Source organism: Delphinus delphis, chromosome 16, assembly GCF_949987515.2.
Source record: "Delphinus delphis chromosome 16, mDelDel1.2, whole genome shotgun sequence".
Taxonomy (NCBI): Eukaryota; Metazoa; Chordata; class Mammalia; order Artiodactyla; family Delphinidae; genus Delphinus; species Delphinus delphis.
In genome coordinates, this window is record NC_082698.1 from 514,850 (window position 1) to 539,748 (window position 24,899).

The 24,899-nt window shown below is 55.7% G+C and overlaps 1 protein-coding gene across 2 annotated transcripts in view; it reads right to left on the reverse strand.

Moving 5' to 3' along the window:
- The window catches only part of KNDC1 (kinase non-catalytic C-lobe domain containing 1), a 61,528-nt gene extending 37,053 nt beyond the window's left edge, over positions 1–24,475 (reverse strand). For both annotated transcript variants that reach the window (XM_060033817.1, XM_060033818.1), the window contains exons 1-6: positions 24,374–24,475; positions 18,022–18,220; positions 17,692–17,750; positions 3,369–3,515; positions 2,921–3,038; positions 1,009–1,691 (exon numbers count right to left, since the gene is read on the reverse strand). In XM_060033817.1, the coding sequence (XP_059889800.1) occupies positions 1,009–1,691; positions 2,921–3,038; positions 3,369–3,515; positions 17,692–17,750; positions 18,022–18,220; positions 24,374–24,475 (1,308 nt within the window). The remainder of the gene's footprint in view (positions 1–1,008; positions 1,692–2,920; positions 3,039–3,368; positions 3,516–17,691; positions 17,751–18,021; positions 18,221–24,373) is intronic.
- Between the last annotated feature and the right edge of the window lie 424 nt (positions 24,476–24,899).

The following is a 24,899-nucleotide window of genomic DNA, read 5'->3' on the forward strand; positions in this document are numbered from 1 at the left end:
CTGGGAGTACAACCGCCCGCTTGGACACAGAAGTGCATGTTCAGAGGAAGGTTCCAGAGGCAGTGTCTTCACCCCTCCTGGACCCCCCTCTGTGCCCAGGGTGTAGCTGCCTCGGTCCTGAGACTTCACTGCCTGCCTCATCCAGCCTGTGCCTGGCCAGGGGCCCAGGTTCTGGGGCACAGGGCCCCCCAAGCCTCCTGCTACATGTGGGGTTGGAGCAGCCAGCTTTGCACCCAGGACGTGCTCTCCAGAGGAGATCTGGGTCCCCGACTCTGGACCAGCCCTGACACCTGACGGGTTGTGACCTGTGTGGGGGCCGAGGTCTGGTGGGCCCTGATCCCTTGAGCCTTCGGGGCAGGGAAGCCTGGTGGTTAAGACCATGGCTGGGGTCCCAATCAGCTCTGCCCTTCAGCGACCACCCACCCTCCTCATGGCGGCCCCCAGCCTCAGTTTACCCATGCGGGAGGTGGGCTGTCTGTGAGGCTGGCGGGCATTTGAAGGTGAGCAGAGCCCTGGGCTCAGGCCTGAGGTTTTCACTCCGGTGCCTGGGCGCTCCGGGTGCATGAGTGTGGTCGGGCGGGTGGACGTGGGGAGGCCGGTGGAGATGGTTTGGGCTGAGCAGACAGCATGTGGGCATCGAGCACGTGTCAACGCACTGGGGTCTCCAGGATGGCTTTCATTTTAAAGTAACCATATTTTTCAAGTAAATTACCCTCAGGTGCTTATCAGGATATGAATAAAAATGTAACTCAGAGTCTGCCCTCCCCTTTGACCTCTGGGTCAGCAAAGCATGGTGGGAATGAAGCTGGTGGAGCCAGCACTGCTGCACAGACACACGTGTGTTCGGGCCACCGAACCCCAGGTGACTTCGTCCCGAGATGCTCACAGGCACCCACCTTAGGGGAGCGACTTACTTCGTACTCAAGAGCCCACGCCTGCGGAGGGAGGGCGTGCACGGTGCGTGTGCACGCAGGCCCCTCCCGGGCCACGCGGGCCACGGTCACCCACCTGCTCCAGGGCTGCTCCGCCCGGCTCCCCGGCTCTGTCCGCAGTCCCGTCATCAGGCTCCGGAGTCCCTGGGTCTCTGCCGGCATCGCGAGGGCCCTTGGAACCGGGCAGGGGGCTTTCCTCCGTGGGGCCCCGGCCACGCGCCGCCCTGTCCCCAACGCGCCGGAGCTCGGCGTCTCGCTCCGGCCACAGACTGGATTCGGGCTGTGCCTGGGAGCTAGTCAGGCCATTTTTCCCCTCCGGAAAGGGCTTCCTGGGGTCTGGAGGGAAGAATTCTGGTGCCGGTGGCTGGGTTTTCGTGCTGGTCAGCGACAGGCAGAGGGCGCCGGCCTCGGGGCTGCAGGGCGGGAGCCGGGGCAGCGTCTGCACCTTCCTCAGGCGGCTCCTCTCCAGGAAGCCTCTGTCCGGGTCCCCCAGGGGCCGCTGGGCGTCCAGGAGGAGGCAGGCCAGCCTCTCGGGGACCAGCCCCTCCTGGCCCGGGCTTTCTCCGTTTTTCACAGGGGCTGACAGCAGAGCCTTGGAGGGCGGGGTCCCCGGGTGCTCCAGGCTTTCTCCGGCGGGGCTCGGGGGCTGGCCCTCCAGGGCAGGCAGGGCCGCTGGGTCCGCAGAGCGGTCCCCTGGCTGCCTCTTGGGCCCCACACTTTTTGGAGCCAGTCTCTCCCTCCAGGTGATCTCACTGACATCTGGGCAAAAGCAAGACGTGATTACAGCCGAGGGCCACGGCCAGGATCGACCTCCCCCTGCAATCCCCACGCTCACGGCCACCAAGGCACCCACTCCTGCAGGACCCCTGGACCCCCACCCATCACAGAGAGCACGGGGCCTCCCAGGCCCCCACCCCTTCCCTCAGGACTGGCCCAGAAACGTCCTCATCTGCTTCCTTAATCACACCATCTTGGCTAAGTACTGAGTCTCCGAAGGCTCTCGGTCCCCCCCGCCACCCAATCCAGGATGAGCTTCCCGAAGGGGTTTCCTGAGGCCTGTCTAATTAGCTCATCCAAAAAGCACATGGTTTTGCTATTACGGTTACACAGTGATGCTCCCCAAAGGAATAAATTAAACCTGGCAGCAGCCCCAGCTCGTCCTGACGTACGATCCTCCACACGCGTGTCTGTGTGAGCCCCTCTAGAGACACACGCCCTCCCCTCCCAGTGGCCTGCAGCCCCCTCGACGGAGCCTCTGCTCTCAGCGTTAACGCCCTCCCTGATGTTAGAGCCGCCAGCGGGCCTGGTGCTGCAGTGTCACAAATGCCAACGTGGTGGGAAATGCCGCTCGCTTGGCTGGGGGAGGGGCCCTGCCGCTCCCAGAGGCTCCACACCTCCCCTCAGGACCCTCCAGACTCCCTGCTGCGAGCACAGCGCAGAGCAGACGTTGGCATTTGTTCAAAATGCCACCCAAGGTTATGCCTTGTGAGCCGTGAAAATCCCAGACGCTTCAGCAACAGCTTGTGTGGCCACCAGACTGGCGGTGCTGTGTCCGTGTCCCCAACGCCCACAGGAGAGGACAGAGGCGACCGGTCCTGAGGGCAGTCACTTCCCATATGACCTGCCTCTCACCTCCAATTGTGGGTCAGAGCGTGTAAGTGTGTGCACGTTTGCAGACGTGTTTGTGCGTGTGGGAAACTGGGGGTGTGTGCTGCGTGTGCACGGGGGTGTGCTCGCTGTGTGAGTTAATAGTCTAAATAGGCGTGTCCGAGTTTGCACATGCTTGTATGTTTCCATGTGTGCTGTGGGAGCACACGTGATCTGTCTGCATCCGTGTGCATGTCAGCGTGGGTGGCTTACACGGCGAACACGCTGGTGCGAACGTGTGTGTACGTGATCGTGTTAATGCTTGTGCCACCCATGTGTGCATGTGTGAGGGCGTGCACATGCCTGGGCGTGTGTGCAGGCTCGTCCACCTGTGTGCTTACCTTGAAACGCCCCGAAGGACTCGATGGAGAGCACCCTCCTCCCGGCAGCCGAGAGGCTCTGGCACAGGTGGCAGGAGGACGTGAGCTGCATCTTCTCCTCGCACAGTGCGATGATGCTCTGTGACCGGAGCCAGCGCTCAGCCCCGCCCCAGCCCCCGTCCCCCCTCGCCGCTCTGCTCGAGGCGCCGGGATCACGAAGCGGGGCGTCCTGAGCTATGTGATCCCCGTGGGACAGAATCTGCTTCGTGAAACCAGCGGATTCTGTCCTGCCCGTGATGGTTATCATGCATGCCGTTCATCGCAAAAATGCAGAGTAAAGAAGTAAGGAGCCCGGGTGATGGGCGGGTGGGGGCCCACGTGTGCGCACTGGCTGTGCGTGCGCGCTGGCTGGGGGCGCGTGGGGCGCAGGGCCGTGCCTGGGGGAAGCGGGGGCTGCCTTCGCGCCTACCTGCAGGTCGGGCCGGTCCCGGGGGTCCTCGGCCTGCATCTGGCCCAGCAGCGCTTCCAGCTCCCGGCTCAGCCTGGGCTGGGGCTCGGGCTCCGTCACATAGTCGAGGGCTGCCTTCAGCGTGGCCCCCAGAGAGTAGATGTGGGCCTGCGGCAGCACCAGAGAACCCACTGGGCGTGGGGCAGGGCCTCGCAGCCTCCCGGGCAGCACCTGTCCCCAGGCAGCCGCTGCTCCTCTGGGCCAGGAGCACCTGCGCTTTACAGGGCCGCCTCCCCTGCCCCCAGCGCGGCGACTCTCCTGGCCCCGGGCCACCCCCATGCTCCCGGGCCTGGGGTCTGTGCCGGCCCCGCGCCACCACCCCAGCCCACCTCCCCGGCACAGGCCCTCGCCTGGCACAGGCCCTGTCTTCAAAGGGCCAGCCTATTCTTTTTCAAGTGTATGCTTCAAAAACCGATTTGAGGAGGAAGAAAGGCAGGTTTCTTGCAGTTTGGAAGTCAGGGTTTTCCCCTGTGAGAGAGGGGCTCTTCACCCCATGCCTGCTGGGACAGGCTCACAGGGCAGGCCTCAGCCCTTGGGTCCTGGAGGGGCTGCCGAACCCTCGCGGCCAGGTGTCCTCCAACACCATCTGGCCTTCTCGCCTCATCCCAGGACCGTGCACGTGGGGCTTCATTATCCCCGCTTCACTCACAGGAAGCTGAGACCAGAGAGGTTCAGGAACCTGCCCGGGGCTGCACAGCTGGGCCAGGAGGAGCTGGTGGGGGCCCTGGGCCATGTGACTCCAGAGAGGTGGGTCACACAGCTCAGGAGTAGAGGCCGGGCCCCCAGAGGCCGGCTCTCCCCACCTCCCTGCCCCGGTGCTCTCCCCACCCCAACCAGTGAGTCCCCCACCTCCAGCCCTGGGCCCACTCTGGTCCAGGGTCAACACCTAGCCAGGGCCAGCCTCAGCCTGGCTGAGTGGTGGGGTCCTGTCAGGGACGTCTTGCCTGGCCTCCTCACATGACCCTCAGACCCCACCTTCCTGGTCTGTGGGGAAGTCTGGGGCCACCGGCTCCTGCTGTTGTTCTAGGGCTGTCTGGTTTCCACTGGCCGCCTGGCTGAGACGCGCCCTCCTGACCCACCTCCCTGCCAGCGTCTGTCTCAGGAGCTGGGCACGTGGGGGTCCGCCCCTCGCCACTCAGGGCAGTTCCTGTGTTTTGCTGTTGTGACCAGCGCTGCAGGGGCCGTCCTCACGTGGACGTCTCTGTGCATCCACAGTGTGTTCACGAGGCCTCAGGCCCCGCAAGTGGGGCTACAATCTGGGCTACATCCGTTCCATCTGCAGTTTTCGGAGCTGCTGAGGAGCTTCCCTTGTGAGTCACCGGCCCAGCCGTGTGCGTGTGTCTGTGCATGTGTGTGTGGGCCAGACCCCCTCCCCCTTCCAGCTCGCGGCCTCTGCAGCTTCCCCAAGCTCAGTGTCTCGGGCTAACCTGCGTTTCTGTGACCATGAATGAGACCAAGCATCTGTTCACCTCTATTCGTTGTTTAAAATTTTCCTCTTTACGCCCATTCGTGGACTTTGCTAATCTGTCCGCTGAGCTGTTGCCTGTTTTGAGTGCACTCCTGGCACACGAAGGAGCTGACCCCTGGTCTGTGTGTCACACGGATATTCTGTCACTTATGTTTCAACTTTTTCATGTGTCTTTTGACATTCAAAAATTCTAATGTTTAATTTGTGAAACTGGGTAATTTTTTTATTGCCTTCTTAAGAGGACTTTCCCTAGCCCACGACAATGAAAACAGCTTACTTCTGCCTTTTCCAATACTTCTGTAATTTGAAAGCATCTAGCTCTAACCCCTGTGGGTTGTACCTGTGGGCTGGCGCGCTGCAGGGATCTGGTTTGGGCTCCTTCCTGATGGACAGCCACCTCCATCTCCCACACTGTTAAAGAAGAGCCCACCCTCTGTCCGCCCTGAACCCTCGTCCTGCTGCCCTCAGCTCCCCGGGGCTCCAGGCTCTGGCTGGCCTCCCCTCCTCTTGCTCTGTGTCTCTCCCTCTGTCCGCCCTGAACCCTCGTCCTGCTGCCCTCAGCTCCCCGGGGCTCCAGGCTCTGGCTGGCCTCCCCTCCTCTTGCTCTGTGTCTCTCCCTCTGTCCAGACTGTGCTACTGTGCTATTTTAATTATGGTAGCTTCAGAATGCATTTTCTTTTTGTTTTGCTGAGCCGTGTGGCTTGTGGGACCTCAGTTCCCCAAATTGGGATCGGAGTGAAAGCGCCAAGTTCTAACCACTGGACTGCCAGGGAATTCCCCAGAGTGCATTGTCATACCTGGTGGACAAATGGCCCTCCATTTCTTTCCCCAAAATGTTTGATTATTTTCACATTTGTCAGGTTTAAAATATATATATATATATAGGTTCCCCCATTCCCATTAAAAAAAAAAAAAACCAAAAGGTTAGAATTTATTGTAACAGCACTGACGTGGCAGAAGGACCATTGGGAAGGACCAATGTCGTACAAGATGAAATACTTGGATGTCAGCAAGATGGCTGTCCCTAGATTGTATCCCCCTCAACAACAATTTGGCATCCATCTGCGGACAAAATTTCCTTTGTGGGAGCTGTGGGATCCAGCAACATATGCCAAGGGACCTGGCAGGAGTCTTGCCCAGCTGTGTGTCAGGTGAGAGGCAGACAAACCTCTGTCCTGGTTGTGGACCCTTCAGCTAGACTAACTAGGGAAAAAAAGAGAGGACTCAAATAAATAAAATCAGAAATGAGGGACGAGTCATTGCACCTGATACCACAGAAACACAAAGGATCATAAGAGACCACTATTTATATGCCAACAACTTGGATAGCCTAGAAAAAAACAGATGAATTCCTAGAAACCTACAACCTACCAAAACTGAATCACGAAGAAATAGATAATCTGAACAAACTATTACTAGTAAGGAGATCGAATCAGTAATCAAAAACCTCCCAACAAAGAAAAGCTCAGGACTAGACGATTTCACTGGTGAATTCTACTAACATTTATTTAAAGAATTAATACCAATCCTTCCTAAATTCTTCCAAAAATTGAAGAAGAGGGAACACTCCCAAACTCATTTTATGAGGCCAGCATTACCCTGACATCAAAGCCAGATAAGAACAGTACAAGAAAACTATAGACCAATATCCCTGATGAATATAGATGTGAAAATCCTCAGCAAAGTATTGGCAAACTAAATTCAAAAGTAATTAAAAGGATCATATACCATGGTCAAGGGGGATTTGTCCCTAAGATGAAAAATGGGTCAATATACACAAATCAGTAACTGTGAGTCACCATATTAATAGAATAAAACATAAAAATCATATGATCATCTCAATAGAAGCAGAAAAAAGCATTTGGCAAAATTCAGCATCCTTTCATGGTAAAAACTCTCAATGAACTGGGTACAGAAGGGATGTACCTCAACATAACAAAGGCCACATATTACAAGCTCACAGTTAACATCATACTCAATGGTGAAAGGTTGAAATCTTTTCCTTTAAGATCAGAACAAAACAAGGATGCCCACTCTCATCATTCCTTTTCAACACACTGGAAGTTCTAGCCAGAGCAATTAGGCAAGAAAAATAAATAAGAGGCAACCAAACTAGAAGGGAAGAAATAAAATTGTCTCTATTTGCACATGATATGATCTTATATATAGAAAATCTTAGATGCCACCAAAAATCTTTTAGTAACAACAAATTCAGTAAAATTTCAGGATACAAAATCAGCGTGCATAAATCAGTTACATTTTTACACACTAACAATGAAATATCTAAAAAAGAAATAAAGAAAACAATCACACTCACAATAGCATCAAAAACAATAGAATATTTAGGAAAAACAATAAAATATTTAGGAATAAATATAACCAAGCAGGTGAAAGATCTGTATATTGCAAAGAATAAGACTTTGATGAAAGAAGTTGAAGACACAAATAACTGGAATGATATCCTGTGTTCATGGATCAGAAGAATTAATATTGTTAAAATGTCCATCCTACCCAAAGCCATCTACAGACTGAATGCAATTTCTATCAGTATTCCTATGGCATTTTCATAGAAATAGAAAAAAAAATCAAAAAGTTTGTATGGAACCACAAAAGACTGCAAATAGCCAAAGCAATCCTGAGAAAGAGCAAAGCTGGAGGCACCACACTTCCGGGTGTGTGTATTACACAGCTCTAGTAATCAAACCAGTATGGTACTGGCATAGAAACCATCACATGGAACAGAACTGAGAGCCCAGAAATAAAACCACGCCTATACAGTCAACTAGTATTTGACAAGGGAGCAAAGAACCCTTACTGCGAAAGGGCAGTCTCTACAATAAATGATATTGGGAAAACTGGACAGCCACATGCAAAAGAATGAAACTGGACCTGTATGTTACACCACACACAAAAACTAACTCATAATGGATTAAAGAATTAAACATAAGACCTGAAAACCATAGAAATCATAGAAGAAAACATAGGGGGAAGCTCCCTGACATTGGTCTTGGCAATGATTTTTTTGGACATAACACCACAAGCACAAGCACCAAAAGAAACAACAAATAAATGGAACAAATAAATCAAACTGAAAAGCTTCTGCATAAGAAACAATTAGCAACGTGAAAAGGCAACCCATGGGAGAAAATATCTGCAAACCATTTACCTCATAGGGGGTTAATATCTGAAGTAGATAAAGAACTCACACAACTCAAGAGCAACAAAATAATCTGATTAAAAAATGGGCAGAGGGACTTCCCTGGTGGCACAGTGGTTAAGAATCCGCCTGCCAATGCAGGGGACACTGGTTTGAGCCCTGGTCCGGGAAGATCCCACATGCTGCAGAGCAACTAAGCCCGTGTACCACAACTACTGAGCCTGCGCCCTAGAGCCCGCGAGCCATAACGACTGAGCCCACGTGCCGCAACGACTGAGCCCGGGCGCCTAGAGCCCGTGCTCTGCAACAAGAGAAGCCACCACAGCGAGAAGCCCACGCACTGCAACGAAGAGTAGCCCCCACTTGCCACAGCTAGAGAAAGCCCGTGTGCAGCAGCGAAGACCCAATGCAGCCAAAAATAAATAAATTTATTAAAAAAAAAAATGGGCAGAGGGAGATTTCCCTGGTGGCCCAGTGGCTAAGACTCCATGCTCCGAATGGTCAGATCCTACGTGCTGCAACTAAGAGTTCGCATGCCACAACTAAAAGATCCCGCATGCTGCAACTAAAGATCCCGCGTGCTGCAACTAAGACCCGGCACAGCCAAATAAATAAATAATTTTTAAAAAAAGATGCTATTTTAAAAAAATGGGGAGAGCAACTGAATAAACATTTTCCCAGGAAGACATACAAATAACTAACTGGTACATGAAAAGATGCTCAACGTCACTAATCATCAGGGAAATGCAAATCAAAATTAAAATGAGCTATCATCTCACACCTGTTAGAATGGCTGTTATCAAAAAGACAAGAGATAACAAGTGTTGGTGAGAATGTGGAGAAAAGGGAACCCTTGTGCACTGCTGGTGGGAATGTAAATTGGTGCAGTCACTGTGGAAAACAACATGGAGGTTCCTCAAAAAAATGAAAATAGAACCTCCATGTGACCCAGCAACCCCACTTCTGTGCGTACGTCCATGTGACCCAGCAACCCCACTTCTGTGCGTACGTCCATGTGACCCAGCAACCCCACTTCTGTGTGTACGTCCATGTGACCCAGCAACCCCACTTCTGTGTGTACGTCCAAAGGAAATGCGATCAGGCTCTCGAAGAGATACCTGCAGCCCCACGTTCACTGCAGCATTATCCACAAAAGCCAAGACATGGAAACGAGCTACGTGTCTCTGGGTGAATGGATAAAGAAAATGTGGTCTATATACACAATGGAATATTATTCAGCTGCAAGAAACAAGGATGGTCGTTGAGGGCATTATGCTACGTGAAATAAGTCAGACAGAGAAAGACATACTGTATGATCTCACTTACACGCAGGATCTAAAAAACTGAACTCATAGAAACAGAGAGTAGAATGGAGGTTGCCAGGGGCCTGTGGGCGGCAGGGAATGAGAAGACACTGGTCAAAGGGCACAAACTTCCAGTTATAAGACGAACAGGCTCTTGGCATCTAATGCACAGCATGGCGGCTCCAGTCGGCAATACTGTGCTGTATACTTCAGAGTTCCTGAGAGAGCAGACCTGTAATGTTCTCACCACCAAAAAGAACGGTAATTAGCGGTGGAGGTGTTAGGTGTTAACTAACCCTACGGGGAAATAGTTTTGAAATATGTTAAGTATATCAAATCATTAGGCTGTAGGCCCTGAACTTACACAACATTAAATTTCAGTTTTGTCGCAGTAAAGCTGGAAAACATACTTAGTGTAGGGACAGGGTCCACCTCCTCACTTTCTCGTGCCTTGTTTTTCATCTTTTGAAAAGTGGTTTGCTGTGCACTTTCAACCCTTCCTGCCATTTCACTCCCGGGCTTTCTGTGGTCGTGGCTGTTACACGTGGGACATTTTCCATTTCCTCTCGAACTGGTAACTACCAACACAAAGGAAAGCTACGTACTTTGGGGGATGTATCTTGCCTTCCGCTGACCTCTGCAGTCTTTTATTCTATCATTTTCCACTGAAGCCCCTGACCTCTCAGGCCCACAATCTCGTCACCTACAGACAACGCCAGCCTGCTCAGGAGGGTGTCCGGCTACCTGCTCGGGGCCCTGTGAACACGGCTGGTGCCCACCCTGATGGCCCGGAGTCTGTCCGCTCTCCCTGTGCACGAGGCCAGGCCCCTGGGCCGCCGCCAGCCTCTCATGGGAGACACTGGCACCCCCGCACTGGTCCCCAGGCGGACGGCAGCCGCTCTCCACCTCACACGCTGACCTCGCCCTCCGCACCCAGGGCCTCCATCTGGGTCCCCACGGAGCCAGCACCCAGGGCTTTCTGAAGGGGCCAAAAGTAGGTCAAGCTGCTGCACAGACTCAGGCAGACGCCTTGGTTCGGGAGCCCTGCTGGGTGCTGCGGGTGGAAGGAAAGGCAGACCCTACGAGCCCAGGCTAGGCCGCAGCAGTGAGGTCCCCAGCAAGCCACAGCCCTGAGGGTGAGACGTGGCTCTGCCCAGGGTACCTGCTTCTGCCGTCCATGCCCTGTCGTCCCTCCAGGAACACTGGTGCCCGTCTACCCTCCCACACGTGCATCCATCCATCCATCTGTCCATCCCCTCTCCATCTGCCACCCACACTTACTTTTCCTCCCTCCCTCCCTTCCTTCCTACTTTTCTTTGTATCCGTATCTATATCTTTCTGTCTCTGTCCACCTTCATCTATCCATCCATCTCTTTTAGTTTGAAAATAACTCAGCAAACAAACTTCTCATTGGCTGTCAGATGACACTGTCCACTACACACTGGCCAACACCAGCGTCTTTGGCCCTCGAGCTCTTTCCACCTTTAATTCCTGTCTTGGAAGCCCCCCTAGTGGTGATCCTGTGAACCCTACTCGCATCAAGTCCGTCCCCCTGAGGACCACGGCCCATGAGGCAGGATCCCACCTGCTCTGTTGCCATCTGAACACCGAGCGGGGACCCCAGAATCATGGGCGGTGCCAACACCGGGATCGGGGCACGGCGCCCATGCTGACACAGGTGTGAGGCGAGAAGGACCTGCTTGCCCCATGGGAGGAGCAACAGGGAAAGTCACCAACCACCCGCTAGGAATTACGGCGACTCAGAGAAGAAAACTTGTCATGATAGGAAGATTCCGGGGACAGGAAGCATTAAAAAGGAAGGGGGAGCCCCCTTCCCTCCCGCTAAGGACAGTCTCTCCCTGCCCCCTGAGCGTGGTCCCATCACTCCTCCCTCCCTGTCGTGGGCCTGCCTGTCCCTACACCCTGCAGCAGGTGGGGTCCCTGCCCCGGGAAAGGCCCTCCACCCAGGGAGCTCTGTCACTTGGAGAGTGGATGGCGGCTCCCTTCCGTTGCTGGACTCGCTTCCTCTGCAAAGGGAGGGGTACAGTGCCGTCTACACCTCAGAGTAAGGAGCAGACAACTCGGCAAAAGAGGAAAAGCGACAAAGCGACAGAGGACCCGAATGGCCCAACGCGCGGGGAGGGACCTGTGGCTCTGCCTTTCACCTGAACCCTTAGAGGCCACTGCAGGGTTATTCACTGGCCTGATTTCAATACTGTTGTGTCTCGAGGATCAGGGAGGCCAAGGAAGGGACTGGGGAGGGCAGTCAGTGGAGCAGCGAGAACACACACCGCATCGGTCGGTAAACTGTGCCGCGGAACAATTACAATAGCAACGTTAAAGATCACTGATCACAGACAACCATAACAAATCTAATAATAATAATTATAAAGCTTGAAATATCGTGAAAATTCCCCAAATGTGACCGAGATACGAAGTGAACAAATGCAGCTGGGAAAACAGCACCGACAGACGAGCTCAAGGCAGGGCGGCCACAAACCTTCAGTTTGTAAAAAATGCAGTATCTGCAAAACACAATAAAGTGAAGTGCAATAAAGTGAGGTCTGCCTGTATCACAATAAAAAATAAGAAAAACCCAACCCATTCTTTCAGAAGAAATCCCAATGGAAATAAAGAAACACGTAGAGGGACTTCCCTGGTGGTCCAGTGGTTAAGACTTCGCCTTCCAACACAGCAGGTGTGGGTTTGATCCCTGGTTGGGAGCTAGGATCCCACATGCCTCGCAGCGAAAAAACCAAAACATAAAACAGAAGCAATATTGTAACAAATTCAATAAAGACTTTAAAAATGGTCCACATCAAAAAGTCTTTTTTTAACAAAATAAAGAAACACCCAGAAGTGAATGATACCGCACCTGCCGTGTGGCAAAACTCGTGTTCGGAGGGAAATTCTTAGCTTTAGGTGTTGACCCTAATATTAGGAAGGAAGAAAAGCTCAGACTGATGAGCTGTGTGTCCAACTCAAGTTAGGAAAACTCACTAAACTCGAAACAAGTACAAGAAGAAAGAGACTGGAACATAAGAGCAGAATTGATGGAGAACAAGAAACCAAGACAGGACAGGAGACCTCACACCATACAAGGTGGGCTCTTTGAAAAGCTGTTGGAAGAAACTTTCACGTATGGAGGTTTGGGGAAGTCGCTTTGGCTCATATGTGATTTGGCTTGAACTTTGTGCTGGTCAGAGCAGCCCGTCTTTTGTTTGTTTGTTTGTTTTTAAGATACATGTCCCTGTGCTCCAGGAGGGCAAAGGGAATAACAGTCATTTAATAATATTAATAACAATAATTACAATCATTGTTGACATTCACTCAGCACTCACTACACGAAGGGCTGCTAAGGAGATCAGGGCTACAGGACATCAGAGAGGGGAGAAATCCCCACGGGACCCACTGGTTGGGAAGGCTTCTGGAAGGCGGCGGACTTGACCGGTGCAGAGAGGAGGCCCGGCAAGTCCTTCCGGGGGCAAATCATTGCGTGCTCGCTGCTGCCGCCTTAGCTGCGCTCACGTGCAGCCTGTCTTGCTAAGAAGTTTATTTTATTGAAGTACAGTTGATTTATATTGTTGTGTTAATTTCTGCTGTACAGCAAAGAGACTCAGTTATACATACATATATTCTTTTTCGCATTCTTTTCATTATGGTTTATCACAGGATATTGAATATAGTTCCCTGTGCTCTACAGTAGGACCTGGTTGTTTATCCATCCTGTATATACTAGTTTGCACCTGCTAATCCCAAACCCAATCCACCCCTCCCTTACCCGCCTCCCCCTTGGCAACCACAAGTCTGTTTTCTATGTCTGTGTGCCTGTTTCTGTTTTGTAAAGTTCATTTGTGTCATATTTTAGATTTCACATATAAGTGATATCATATGGTATTTGTCTTTCTCTTTCTGATGTACTTCATTTAGCATGATAATCTCCAGGTCCATCCATGTTGCTGCAAAGGACATTATTTTATTCTTTTTTATGGCTGAGTAGTACTCCACTGTGTGTGTGTGTGTGTGTGTGTGTGTGTGTGTGTGTATGTATCACATATACACATATATCACATATGCATATACGGCACATCTTCTTTATCCATTCATCTAGAGAGCCTGTCTGAAGGCCTGCTGAACACACATTGTACCACTGCTTTAACGTTAAAGAGAAGGATATATTTAAAAATCAAAGTGGAGTGACTGTGGTTCAGGCATCCAGGATGGAGCCGCGTGGCCGCTGTGGATGTGGTTTCAGACACATTCCTGCGTCCCTGAGAACCTGAATTCGGGACCCTATCAGACTCAGTGACACCACCGGCCGCTCTCAAAACAGCCTCTGCCGGCAGCTGCCCCCCACAGCCTTAGGTCTCGAGTCTCTCCTTGTAACTATGCCACCATTTCAGACCCCAGCCAATCGCGCTGAGCCAGCGCCCTTGCTTCTTGCAGCTCCAGTCCTCATTCCTGACAAACAACTTCGGGAATCTTGTGGATTTTGCCTTTACAAGCCTTCGCCATTTTGCAGCCTGCGGAACATGTTCAAGTACCTCTTGAACCTGTGTCTCTCAGGCTGTAGTCCTCAGTTTGGCTCACATAACACTCTTTCCTTTCCTATTATGAATTGTTATTGATTATTTCTGTTGACAAAACTAAGAAAATATATAACCCCACCCCCTCGGCAAGGCTGGCAAGAGAAAGTACAAATAAATTATCCAAGGAGTGGAACAGGGCACCTACGATGACGCAGTGATTCAGAAAGGACCTCACCTGCAACTTTAAAAACACAGGTAACAATGGGTAAATTTTTAGAAACATATGGTTTACCAAGAAGCTGACTCAATAAGAAATACAAAACAGATAAATCCTATAATTATTAAAAATAGAGCAGCAATTAAAAATCTTTGCTCCAAGGAAACAGATGGCTTCATAAGTAAGTTTGACCAGACTTTTTTTTTTTTTTTTTTTTTTTTTTTTTTTTTTTTTTGTGGTACACGGGCCTCTCACTGTTGCGGCCTCTCCCGTTGCGGAGCACAGGCTCCGGACGCCCAGGCTCAGCGGCCATGGGTCACGGGCCCAGCCGCTCCGCGGCATATGGGATCCTCCCGGACCGGGGCACGAACCTGCGTCCCCTGCATCGGCAGGCGGACTCCCAACCACTGCGCCACCAGGGAAGCCCTTGACCAGACTTTGAAGGAACAGACCATCCCATTCTTACATAAACTATTACACGGCAAAGGAAGCGGGGGCATTTACATACAGCCAGGATAGTCCTGAGGGCTCACACGAGTCAAAAACATCAACAGAGGGCTTCCCTGGTGGCGCAGTGGTGGAGAGTCCGCCTGCCGATGCAGGGGACGTGGGTTCGTGCCCCGGTCTGGGAAGATCCCACGTGCCGCGGAGCGGCTGGGCCCGTGAGCCACGGCCGCTAAGCCTGCGTGTCCAGAGCCTGTGCTCCGCAACGGGAGAGGCCACAACAGTGAGAGGCCCGCGAACCGCAAAACAAACAAACAAACAAAAAACATCAACAGAATGGAAAACTACCAGTCCACTCGAGAAAAATACACAGAGACCCAAAGCAGGCATTAGTCAATCAAATGCAACGGTGTAAAGAAAAAATAGGACACAGCCAGCTTAGGTTTCTCTAAGTAGGAAAGGTTGATTTAATGCTAGAAAATAAAAAGGAGATATTAACATCTTAATGATAATTTCAAAGTATGCAGAAGCATTTCCTGATAGAACTCCATCCCTCTGGCACAGTGGGGACTTCAGGGGGCCGCTGCAAACGTCATCCAGGGTGGGGAGGTGGGAAGAGCTCTCTTAGGATTGTGGAGAAATCACTGACCCTGTCACAGCGCTGCTCCAGGCCCACTCAGGACACTTGGAAGGGGAACCTGGCAGCAAGCCCTTGGACAGTGGTATCAACACTGCCTGCCACCTTCTGCTGGTGATTTGATCAGTTAAATAGAGAAACTAAAACACTCTGTAAGTTAGCAGAAATAATAAAAGAATTTACCAAGATGGCTGATGTAAGATTAAGATGGTAAAGCGAACTGCATTTCTGTAGACTTGCCCCAAAAAGCAAAAAAATGTGATTAGAAAGATGACCACCCATTTAGAATAGAGTCAGAAAATATCTCATTCCTGAGAATAAACTAGTAAAGGATATCCAAGTACAACTTAACAATAAAGGCTTTAAAATGTTACTGAGACAGTAAATGAGAGCTAAATAAATGGAGAGATATAACATGCATAACATACCACAGGCGTATGAATTCTCCCCAAACTCACCTATACATTCAGAGCCATTCTAGTCAAAATGCCAACAGAGCTTTTCCTGGAACTTGATACTAATTCTCAAATTGATGTGGAAGAATAAAGAGTTAAGCATGGTCGGAACGCTTCTGAAAAGAACAGGGACCGGGCACGTTCGCTGTGAGATGCTGGGCTCGCGGCGGAGCTACGGTCAATAAACGCAGCTTTAGTGCAGTGGTGGGCCGACCGCCATGGACTAGGGCAGAGGCCCGGGAAGCAGACCCAGCTTTGTCTGAAACTGGGGTGTATATGGCTTAGGTGACGTGTACCGGGGCCAGGCAACTAACAGCTGGGAGCACCGGTTACATCCACGTAAAAAAATGAACCTGGATCCCTGCCTCACATGCACCGGTTATATCCACATAAAACAAGGAACCTGGACCCCTGCCTCACACACATTACAAATCCACCTCGGCACTGCCTGCAGGTCCAGTGGTTAAGACTCCACGCTCCCAATGCCGGGGGCCCGGGTTTGATTCGATCCCTGCTTAGGGAACTAGATCCCACATGCCGCAACTAAAGACCTGCCGCAGCCAAATAAATAAATAAATAAATAAAAAGTCAGCCTCAGGCGGATTAAATGTGAAGAACAAAACTTTAAAACTCTTGGTAGAAAATGTCAGTAAATATCTGTTGGATCTCGTGGCTGGCAAGGCTTCTTAAGGCACAAAAAAACACAGTGAAAGAAAACACCAATAATTGGACTGTATTAGAAATGAGAAACATTTTTTTCCATCAGAGGAGGCCTTCAGGCAGCTTTTCTCAAAGCGGGGTTCCAGAGGCCAAACAATTTCCCAGCAACAGGCCGTGGAGGCTGCCAGGGCCGCGGGCCTGTGCTGTCAGAGCAGACTGGACGCAGACGCGGCCGTGAGAACCCAGGTCTCTGCTGAGCCGGGCATCCAAGAGATTTACAAACATGTAAAGTGATGCCACTCTCCTCACTGTTTTTTCTGGAGGGGAATACTGTCATTTCTCACGAAAGTGTGTTATATGTGCTACCATGCAGTGGGTTTACGGGTGTCACTGAATTAATTAATAGGTAGACTTTTTATGCATTTCTCCGTTTTAACCTGTAATACAGTGAGTACTGGCAGATATAACTCACAGAAACAAAGCTCTTTGGGCACTCAGTGATTTTTAGGAGTGTAAAGGGTTCCAAGAACCAAAAAGTTTGAGAACTGCTGCCTTCAAGGAAGTGAGACACACGGTGGACATGGCATTTGCAGTCCTGACAAAACGGACGAAAATACAGGGAGAAAAGCTGAGCAACTGGATGGAAATGGGCTCTCCCACAGAGGGGGTCCCCACCCCACCACCTGCAAGCCCACTGTCCTGACCGACAGGAACGCAACCCCTGGCGATCCCAGTGGAACCGATCCCGCAGGAGGGGGTGTGAGGGGTCTCTGGGCGGTGGTGGGAGCGCACCTCAGGCAGCCCCACAGGAAAGAGTTGCCCTGCTCGGCAAGTGACCCCGCCAGCCCGCTGGGAGCTCTCACTGGACACACGGAGGCCACGGGGAGCAGCGCTGACCCCACCAGGCCTCCCCCCATGAAGGTCATGACACCCGGTGCGGAGGAGTCTAGGGAAGTCACATAAAAGGAAGTTCCAGAAGCTAAGACGCAGCAGGAGACTCTTTTTAGAAAGTGAAGGCACGAGCGGGCCCCCTCCCTTCTCTAGGTCCCCTGCCCACCTCGCTGCACTGGGGGTGCCCAGGGGCCCCAGTCCTAGGCGTGGCTGCCTCTCACTGTCGTGGCTGATTCTCTGGGGCCGTGAGCTGCCCCTGCCAATCCCTCAGGGGAGCTGTGACCCCCGTCAGTCACCACCGGTAATTTCAGGCGCTTTTAGCATCTTAAATATAGTAAATTCGCACTCAGACAACATGCTACGCGCTGTAGTGAGAAGCGTGTGGCCGGACGCGGGCTATCGCTGCGGCCAAGTCGCTGGGGACCTGAGGGGACAGAGGTGGGCGTGCCGACCGCAGGCGCTCACTGCCGCCAGGTGACGGTAGGAGGGGGGCCGGGCACTGGCCCACCTGCTGCCACTTACCTCAAAGGTGTTCCCAGTCACATCGAACTCCGGGGGGACAAAGGCTCCCTCGGGGTCGTCTGGGAAGGGAAGAGAAGGCGCCGGGTCACACGGCGACCCTCCGTTCCCACTACTCCCCACCCGGGTCACTGGGGAAGAGAGGCCTCCAGGCTCTCCCGGGATGGGGAGCTGCGAGAACCAGCGCGTCCCGAGCCTCACAACGGTGGGGAGGGGCGGAGGTACCAGCAGGTTACCATGGAAACCCGGCTCCCGGACCATCGGCCCAGGGAGGGCCCGCGTCCGCTGGACTCTGCGTTCACGTTCCCCTGCGGGCGCCCGCCCAGGCCTCACCGCTGAGCTGCTCCATGAAGCACACATTCCCGCTGGTGTTGAAGGCCAGGGTGTCGGGCGTGATGCACAGGGTCTGGAAGATGGCCGAGTGCGCGACGCTCCTCATGGACAGGCTGCACTCCAGGCACACGGCCCAGGCCTCCCGCTCGCTGAGACCGCTGTCCCGCAGGGAGAGGATGTCGGCCAGGGACACGTTCTCCTGCAAGACAGGCCTGGGCTGAGCTGCGGGCGCCGGCAGAGGGGCCGCGGGCCTGGGGACAGGCCCCCGCAGCCCCCAACGTCCAGACAGCTCCCGGGAAGCAGACGCCACGCCGCAACGTTTCATTCTATGTCGGCAACGTCTTAAAAAACCCCACCAGACGACATCCCACAGTTCCTGGACGCCAGGAGCCGCAGAGCACGTGCTGCACCATCAGCTGCTGCTGGAGCAGGTGTTTGCCCAGCCTGCCCTTCGTCCCAGACTGTGCGGCCCCCCGCCGTTGGCCCGGCCCCACGGGCTCAGCACACAGACCTCGGTGTGCAGGCAGGGAGCCTCACCTTTCCAGCTTGCGAGCGGGTGAGGGAAGACGGAGCTGTCGCCACAAAGGCACAGCCGTGCACGGGGAGCCGCCAGCCCATGAACGTGACGTGAGCCTACGACAGTCACGGGACACGCGAGAACATGCTCATGACACCACGGCTGCAGAGCCGCCTGGACAACGGCTCCGGGCGGTGCACGTGGAGGACACAGTCGCGTGGCTCCTGCACAGCTAGACTCCGAGGCCGCCCACACAGTGGGCTCCACCTCCTGGTCTGACTCAGCTGTGGTTGTGCCACCCACACTCACTCACACACACGTGTGTGCACAGAGCGTGCTAACACTATCTGTCAGGTGTGTGTGCACAGACGGACCCACGCCAGCATGCACACAGCTCTCACACATTTACTTACTGACTTTGATGCACAGGCGTGCAAAACCCACACGTCCACACACGTGCCCACATGTATCCACGCAAGTCACACATGCACAAACACACTCATCAGGCTCACACATCAGACACCCTGTGCCTCACAGCCCTTTTCCGGGCCATTGTTTGACACCCTGCTTAGCTCCGTGTATTTGCGTGCTCACGCACCACCAGCCTAAGGAGGGGAGGGGACTGAGGAGCCAGGCTGGGAGCCGGGGCCTGGGCGAGCAGGCCGGAGGGTCGGGAAGGGTCCTGGACACCCGACTCAGAGGACAGAGCGGAGACTCGGGGAGAGGTGTGGGTGGAGGGTCGGGGTGAGTTGGGGGTGGAGGTCGGGGTGAGATGGGGGTGGAGGTCGGGGTGTGTTGGGGGAGGGTCGGGGTGAATTGGGGGTGGAGGTCGGGGTGAGTTGGGTTGGAGGGTTGGGGTGAGTTGGGGGTGCTACAGAAGAGAGGTGCCCCGGCTTCCGCCCCCCCACCTAGCTCTCCCTCCAGCCTCCTTGCTCCATCCTTCCAGCACACAGGATGTTCTCACGTGTAGCCAAGCTGCCGGGTCCTAAAAGGAGCCTACCATCTCCTGCCCTTGAAATTCTCCCACCTGTACTGCACGGGGGCCTTGACCACAGCAAAGGAGATGAAGGGTTTAAACCCAGAAAGCAAGCAGCAGTGCGAGGAGCCGCTGCGTGTGTGTCTGGCCAAGCAGCATGTGGTATGCGGGGTGGCGGGGGGGGGGCTACAGGAGGGGGATGCGGCAGGTCCTGCCGTGTGACTAGGCTCATCCCACGTCTGTTCCTTCTCAGTTCAGGGAGGGGCTCAATGACATCCTCCTGGGCCCTCCCAACTCTTTCTCTTGGGGGGTGGTGGTTAAGATGGATGAGGAAAAGGCAGCTCTGAGAGCAGAGAGCCCCTTGCTGGGCTCCCGTATTGTACTGACCGTGGGAGGAGGGTGGACGGAGCATAGCAGAAAGCAGGGCGGCAGAGAGGCTCGTGAACCGGAAATCTCAGCTTCCAAAGCTCCCGGCTGGGTTCCCCAGGTTCGCTCCACCTGGGGGCCTCTCTGCCCCACCCAGGACCCCTCACGACTCAGGAGAGCCCGAGGCTCCCGGGGATGCCCGCGAGGCCTGGTTAGAGAGACACCTGGGCACCGTGTGCACACACGCACACACATGCACACGTACACACAGACGCCTGCACAGCGAACAGCCTGAGGACCCCGTGGGCCTGGTTATTTAGGAGGGTGAGTGAGCCAGTCCCCCTACAGCGGCCTCGCTGACTCCACTGGCTGTTGGCACGCAGCTGTGACAGATGTGCTGCCAGGAGATGGGAGCCCAGGGCAGAACCACAGCTTCCTGCTCAGGCCCAGGCCTCTGCTGCCCCTGCCCAGCGGAAAGATGCCCTGGTGAGGTGGAAGCTCCTCGGGGAAGCTGGAGACCTGCGCCCATTCATGGGGAGCACCCGCTGGGGAGAGCACCTACTGGGGGGAGCTCCTGCTGGGGGATTCTCTGCGTGACTCTATGGGGTAACTTCCATGGGTCCTGAGTCACTGCTTCCGTGTGGCTAACGCCTCCATTCACTGGTCTTAGCTCCTCTGCAACCCCACTGTTACAACGGGAAGGTGGGATTCAGCTGAAGCAAGTTCCAGGACAGCACCGAGGGACGCTGCAGGCCCCCAACACACCCAGGGCAGGTCTTGCCACATGATGATGGATCCCGGACACTGTGCCCACGGTCACCTCCCTCTGGGACCCGCAGCCCGCCCCCCGGTCCATCCTGCTCTGGCCCAGGCAGGAAGAATGACCCTTCCTTGCCTGAATCCACGGCCCAGGTAGGGCAGGCGGGGGTGCTGGGCCGCCTTGGCTAATGGGCCAAAGACAAGGAGAGGGAGAGACCGGGAAGCAGGTGTTGGCCATTTAGGCCCCCTCAGTCCACCACCTGCCCCAAAATTCCAGCCCTGATAGATGGGAGCCTGTGCTCTTCCCAGAGGGGCAGCTCATTACCCCATGGGCCCTGAGCCTCACGCCATGAGGCCCCGATCCACACTCAAGGGGACGGTGCCTGGAGGCTAGCAGGGGCTTCACGGGCCGAGACACACGTGTGTGTGTGTGTGTGTGTGTGTGTGTGTGTGTGGTGACGTGCTACACACAGAAAAGCCAGCGAGGCTCCTGCAGACGCCTGTGCTCCAGCCTCGCCCCCGGACACCCACCGGGGCTGCGGCAGGCTTGGGGAGACTTCCCTCCTGCCACTGCCCACGTGGCCTGAGCTGGTCATTGCCGGCCAGCTCCATCTCCTGGGTATAGAGCCAGCCTTCCGGGCAGACCCAGAAAGCCTACTGGAGCTCACACCTCACCCTCACTACTGCCCAGCAAGGCGCCGCCTGGGTGGGCTCTGGGGGGAGATCTGAGGGGGAGACCACCCAGGGCAGGAAAGAGGGCCCCCCTTGCAATTGTGTGGGCACAGACTCAACCCCCATCCTGGCTGGGAGGGGGGCTTGGGAGGCAAGAGGACGCGGCTTCCCAAGGCAGCCCCTGTTGCCAGTCTGGGTCCTACAGGGCAGTGCTGGCTTCCTGCCACGGGCTGCTGTCCAGTGACGGCAACACGCCAGCCATGCGGGAGCTCCTGCCCCGCAGACACAGACCGCGAGCCAGGGCCACGTGGGGCCGCAGGACCCATGGGTCATTCTGCATTTCAAATGCTCCCCACCTGCTTTCAGATCCCCTGGCCCAGCCCAGCTCCCGGCCCACAGATGCCAGGGAGATGCCCCGCTGGACTCCTCACCCCTTGGGGGAGTCTGGGGCCTGGCAGATGCCCTGCCCCCCGAAGGCCCCTGCAGGCCAGTGGCACCGCCTGCCTCCCGATGCCCTGGGGTCTGCCGGATCCGCACCCCGGCCTTAGCTTGTACCGATGCAGTGGTGCTGCCTGCAGGTGGCCAGGGACCGGGCAGGCAGTGACCTCCAGGACCTTGCTGGGCGGTGCCGGCCCCCTCAGCACGCCCCCCGGGTGGTCTCTGGCCCTGAGTTCTCGTGCTTATGCCTCGCCCATGGGTCATGTGTCTCTGGGGCAGGTGCCCAGACTGAAGTTGCTGGGACACAAGTGCAGGCATCCCCACCCACTATCGGATGCCAAACTGTTTTCCAAAGAGGCTGGTCCACTCCATCCCCCCTACACCCTGGCAGAGGGGCAGGGCCGCTACCCATTCCCCGCCAACTCGGGCCACCGTCCAGCTTTCTGGTTCTCGCCAACCTGGCACTTGTGGGAAGGTTTTCGCAGTGGGTGTATTTTGTGTTGCCTGATAATAATGAAGTCAAACATTTTCTCATATGTCCACCAGCAATTTGGATCTTCTCTGGGGTCACAACAGGGCATGGACGTTCCAGGGGCTCCTGCGGGGTGGGGTCCACAGGGTTCTATTTCCTGAGCTCACTGTGGTCAGTTGATATAATTAGCTGTATAACCAGCAAATGCCTGTGTCTCATGTGGCTTGTACAGTCCTGGGTCTGGCACCCACCGTCCCTCCCTGGGAGCTGCCCGCTGTCCTCGGCCACGGTTCCCTCCAGGGGCTCCGCCGCATGGCCCTCCTTCCTCTCACGCAGGATGGCTTTTCGGATACAACCTGACTACACAACGCTGTGCCAGGCGGTCACATGTCCCTGGCGGGGATTTAAAACCTTCAACACCAACCACACCCAACGTGTTTCACGAGAACACACCCAAAGGCAATGCCTCTCTCACCGGGGAGGGTGCGAGGAGTTTGCGGAGCCCCGAGCTTCACGGCTGGATGCCACTACAAACGTGGCATCCCACTTCACCTGGAGGTGACGGCCACAGGATGACGGGGACCCCGGCCCCATGCACTGTGCACGGCTGGGGACACTGTTACCAGGAGGAGGCCTCAGGGCACGGCCGCAGGACAGACGGTGGGCTCGGGATTGAGGCTTTGGGTCCAAGTCCCGGCTCTGCCTGTCCTGTTTATTTGGCATCAGTCACCGGCTCGGTGTGCCAGGCACGGAGGAGGCCCTGGAAGTGTGGGGCAGCCAGTGCAGAAGGCTGCTCAGGACTTGGGCTCCTGACTGAAGGCCACTTTTGCCCTCTGTGAGCCCCACGTGGAGAACCACATGTTCTGCGTCTGCCTTGGGGAGTGATCTGGGGGGACGTGAGTCTCCCAACAGACACTTTAGAAATGCGTCCTTCGGGGGGCGCGTTTGAGGGCTGCCGGCTGGGAGCGCCCTTTCTTGCGCCATCACAGCCACGGAGATACCCACAGGGTCTTCACTCCCTTGCCTTTCCTCTCCGCAGCCTGCTCTCACGCCGAATCCAGGCCACGGGGTGGGGGGTGTTGAGGCAGCACCCCCCCCACCCCAGGGCACTGCCTCGGCAGCCTCCTCAACAGACTCTGCCACCAGAAGGACTGCTGCTAGGGCGTGAGCCCCTCTGTCCTCAGAACCAGCTCTGCTGGGGCAGTGGGCAGGGGCCGGCTGAGGGCGAGGGACCTGGAGACCCCCTCTAGCCCAGGGGGGGCTGGCCGGGTCTGCCTCGCTGGTGGGCCTGGCCAGACGGGCACGTGGAGGGTCTTGTCATTTAGAGAGCAACACTGCAACAGCGCCAGCAGACCCCACGGATGGGCGCCTGTACCTGCTAGGGGCTGGGAGGGCATCTGCACAGTCCCCCAGCCTTGGGAGACTAGAGGGTCTTCTTGGGAGCAGCTGTATCCTCTGGGGGCCGCCTCTCGTGTGGCGGGGACTGGCTTGTTCAAGGGCCACGGAGTTTATTCATTTGACCCCAACCCACGGTCTGTGGGGCACTACGGGGAAGCCAGAGCTACAGGGGCAAACCCAGGCGGGTGCGGAGGCGTCTCTGACAGAGTCGCGGGCAGAGTGGCCCAGTTAATGGCCAGAAGCCCCATGTGACAGAGACCCTGGCCCCTCTGCACCCTGGCTGGGGGCTCAGGACTTGGGCTCCTGACTGAAGGCCACTTTTGTCCTCTATGAGCAGGAATCAGCCCTCAGTCATGGAGGCCTCCCCCGCCCCCAGCTCCTGAGCAGTCTGGCCTGACTGGGCTCTGCTGCCGGCGCCTTCCGCTGACCTCCTAGGGTCTCCGCAAGGAGGAATACAGTGCTCGGGCCCTGCCGCTAAGCGCCCCCCACGCTCATCCCCCCAACATCTGTAACCCGGAGCCCACCCCCGCAGGGCGCCAACTTCTTCAGTGACAGCCCACCCGCTGCTGTCCCAGGTGGCATCCCCCGGTCCTGTCCCCTCTGGGGGAAAACGCTGAAGGCTGGTGCTGCTGGTGAGAAGGGCTTTGGTATCCCCCTGCTGCCAGGACCTGGCCCGGGGGCAGGGGGCCTGGGGACTCTCCGCGAACCCCTCCGTGCGGAACGGTGGGGGTCCCAGCGCGGGTCGGGGGCTCACCTCGTCCTCCGGCAGAGTGGGGAGCGGCTCGAAGTCGTAGAAGTCTAAGTCTTTGCCGTCCTCCTCGTAAAAATCCGCCGCAGCAGGGTCCATGGCCTGCATCCTCCGTGCGCCGCCGGCGGCGCCACACTCGCAGTCACTGCCCGAGCCGCCGCGCTCCGGCCGGAGGCGCACCCGCCGCCCGAGATCTACGCGAGGCCGGCGCCCCCCGCCTGGCCTCGCCCCTCCAGCGGCCTCCGCGCCCCGGCTCCGGCTCCGGCTCCGCGCATAGGCTCTGGCTCTGCGAGCCGGGAAGGCTACGCGCGCAGGGCCGCCGCGGGAACGCCCCCCGCGCCGCCCGCCGCGGCCCACGCCGGCCCCGCCCCCGGTGCGCCCCGCCCGCGCGCTGCCGCAGTGTCGCCAGAGCGGGGACGGGGGTGGGGGCACCTGGGCGCGGGACTGGGGGTCGGGGCAGTCGCAAGGCCGTGCTCACTTTGCCGGGCAATTGGGGGCGACTGGGGGGGGGCTTCCGAGGGCGTTCTGGGGA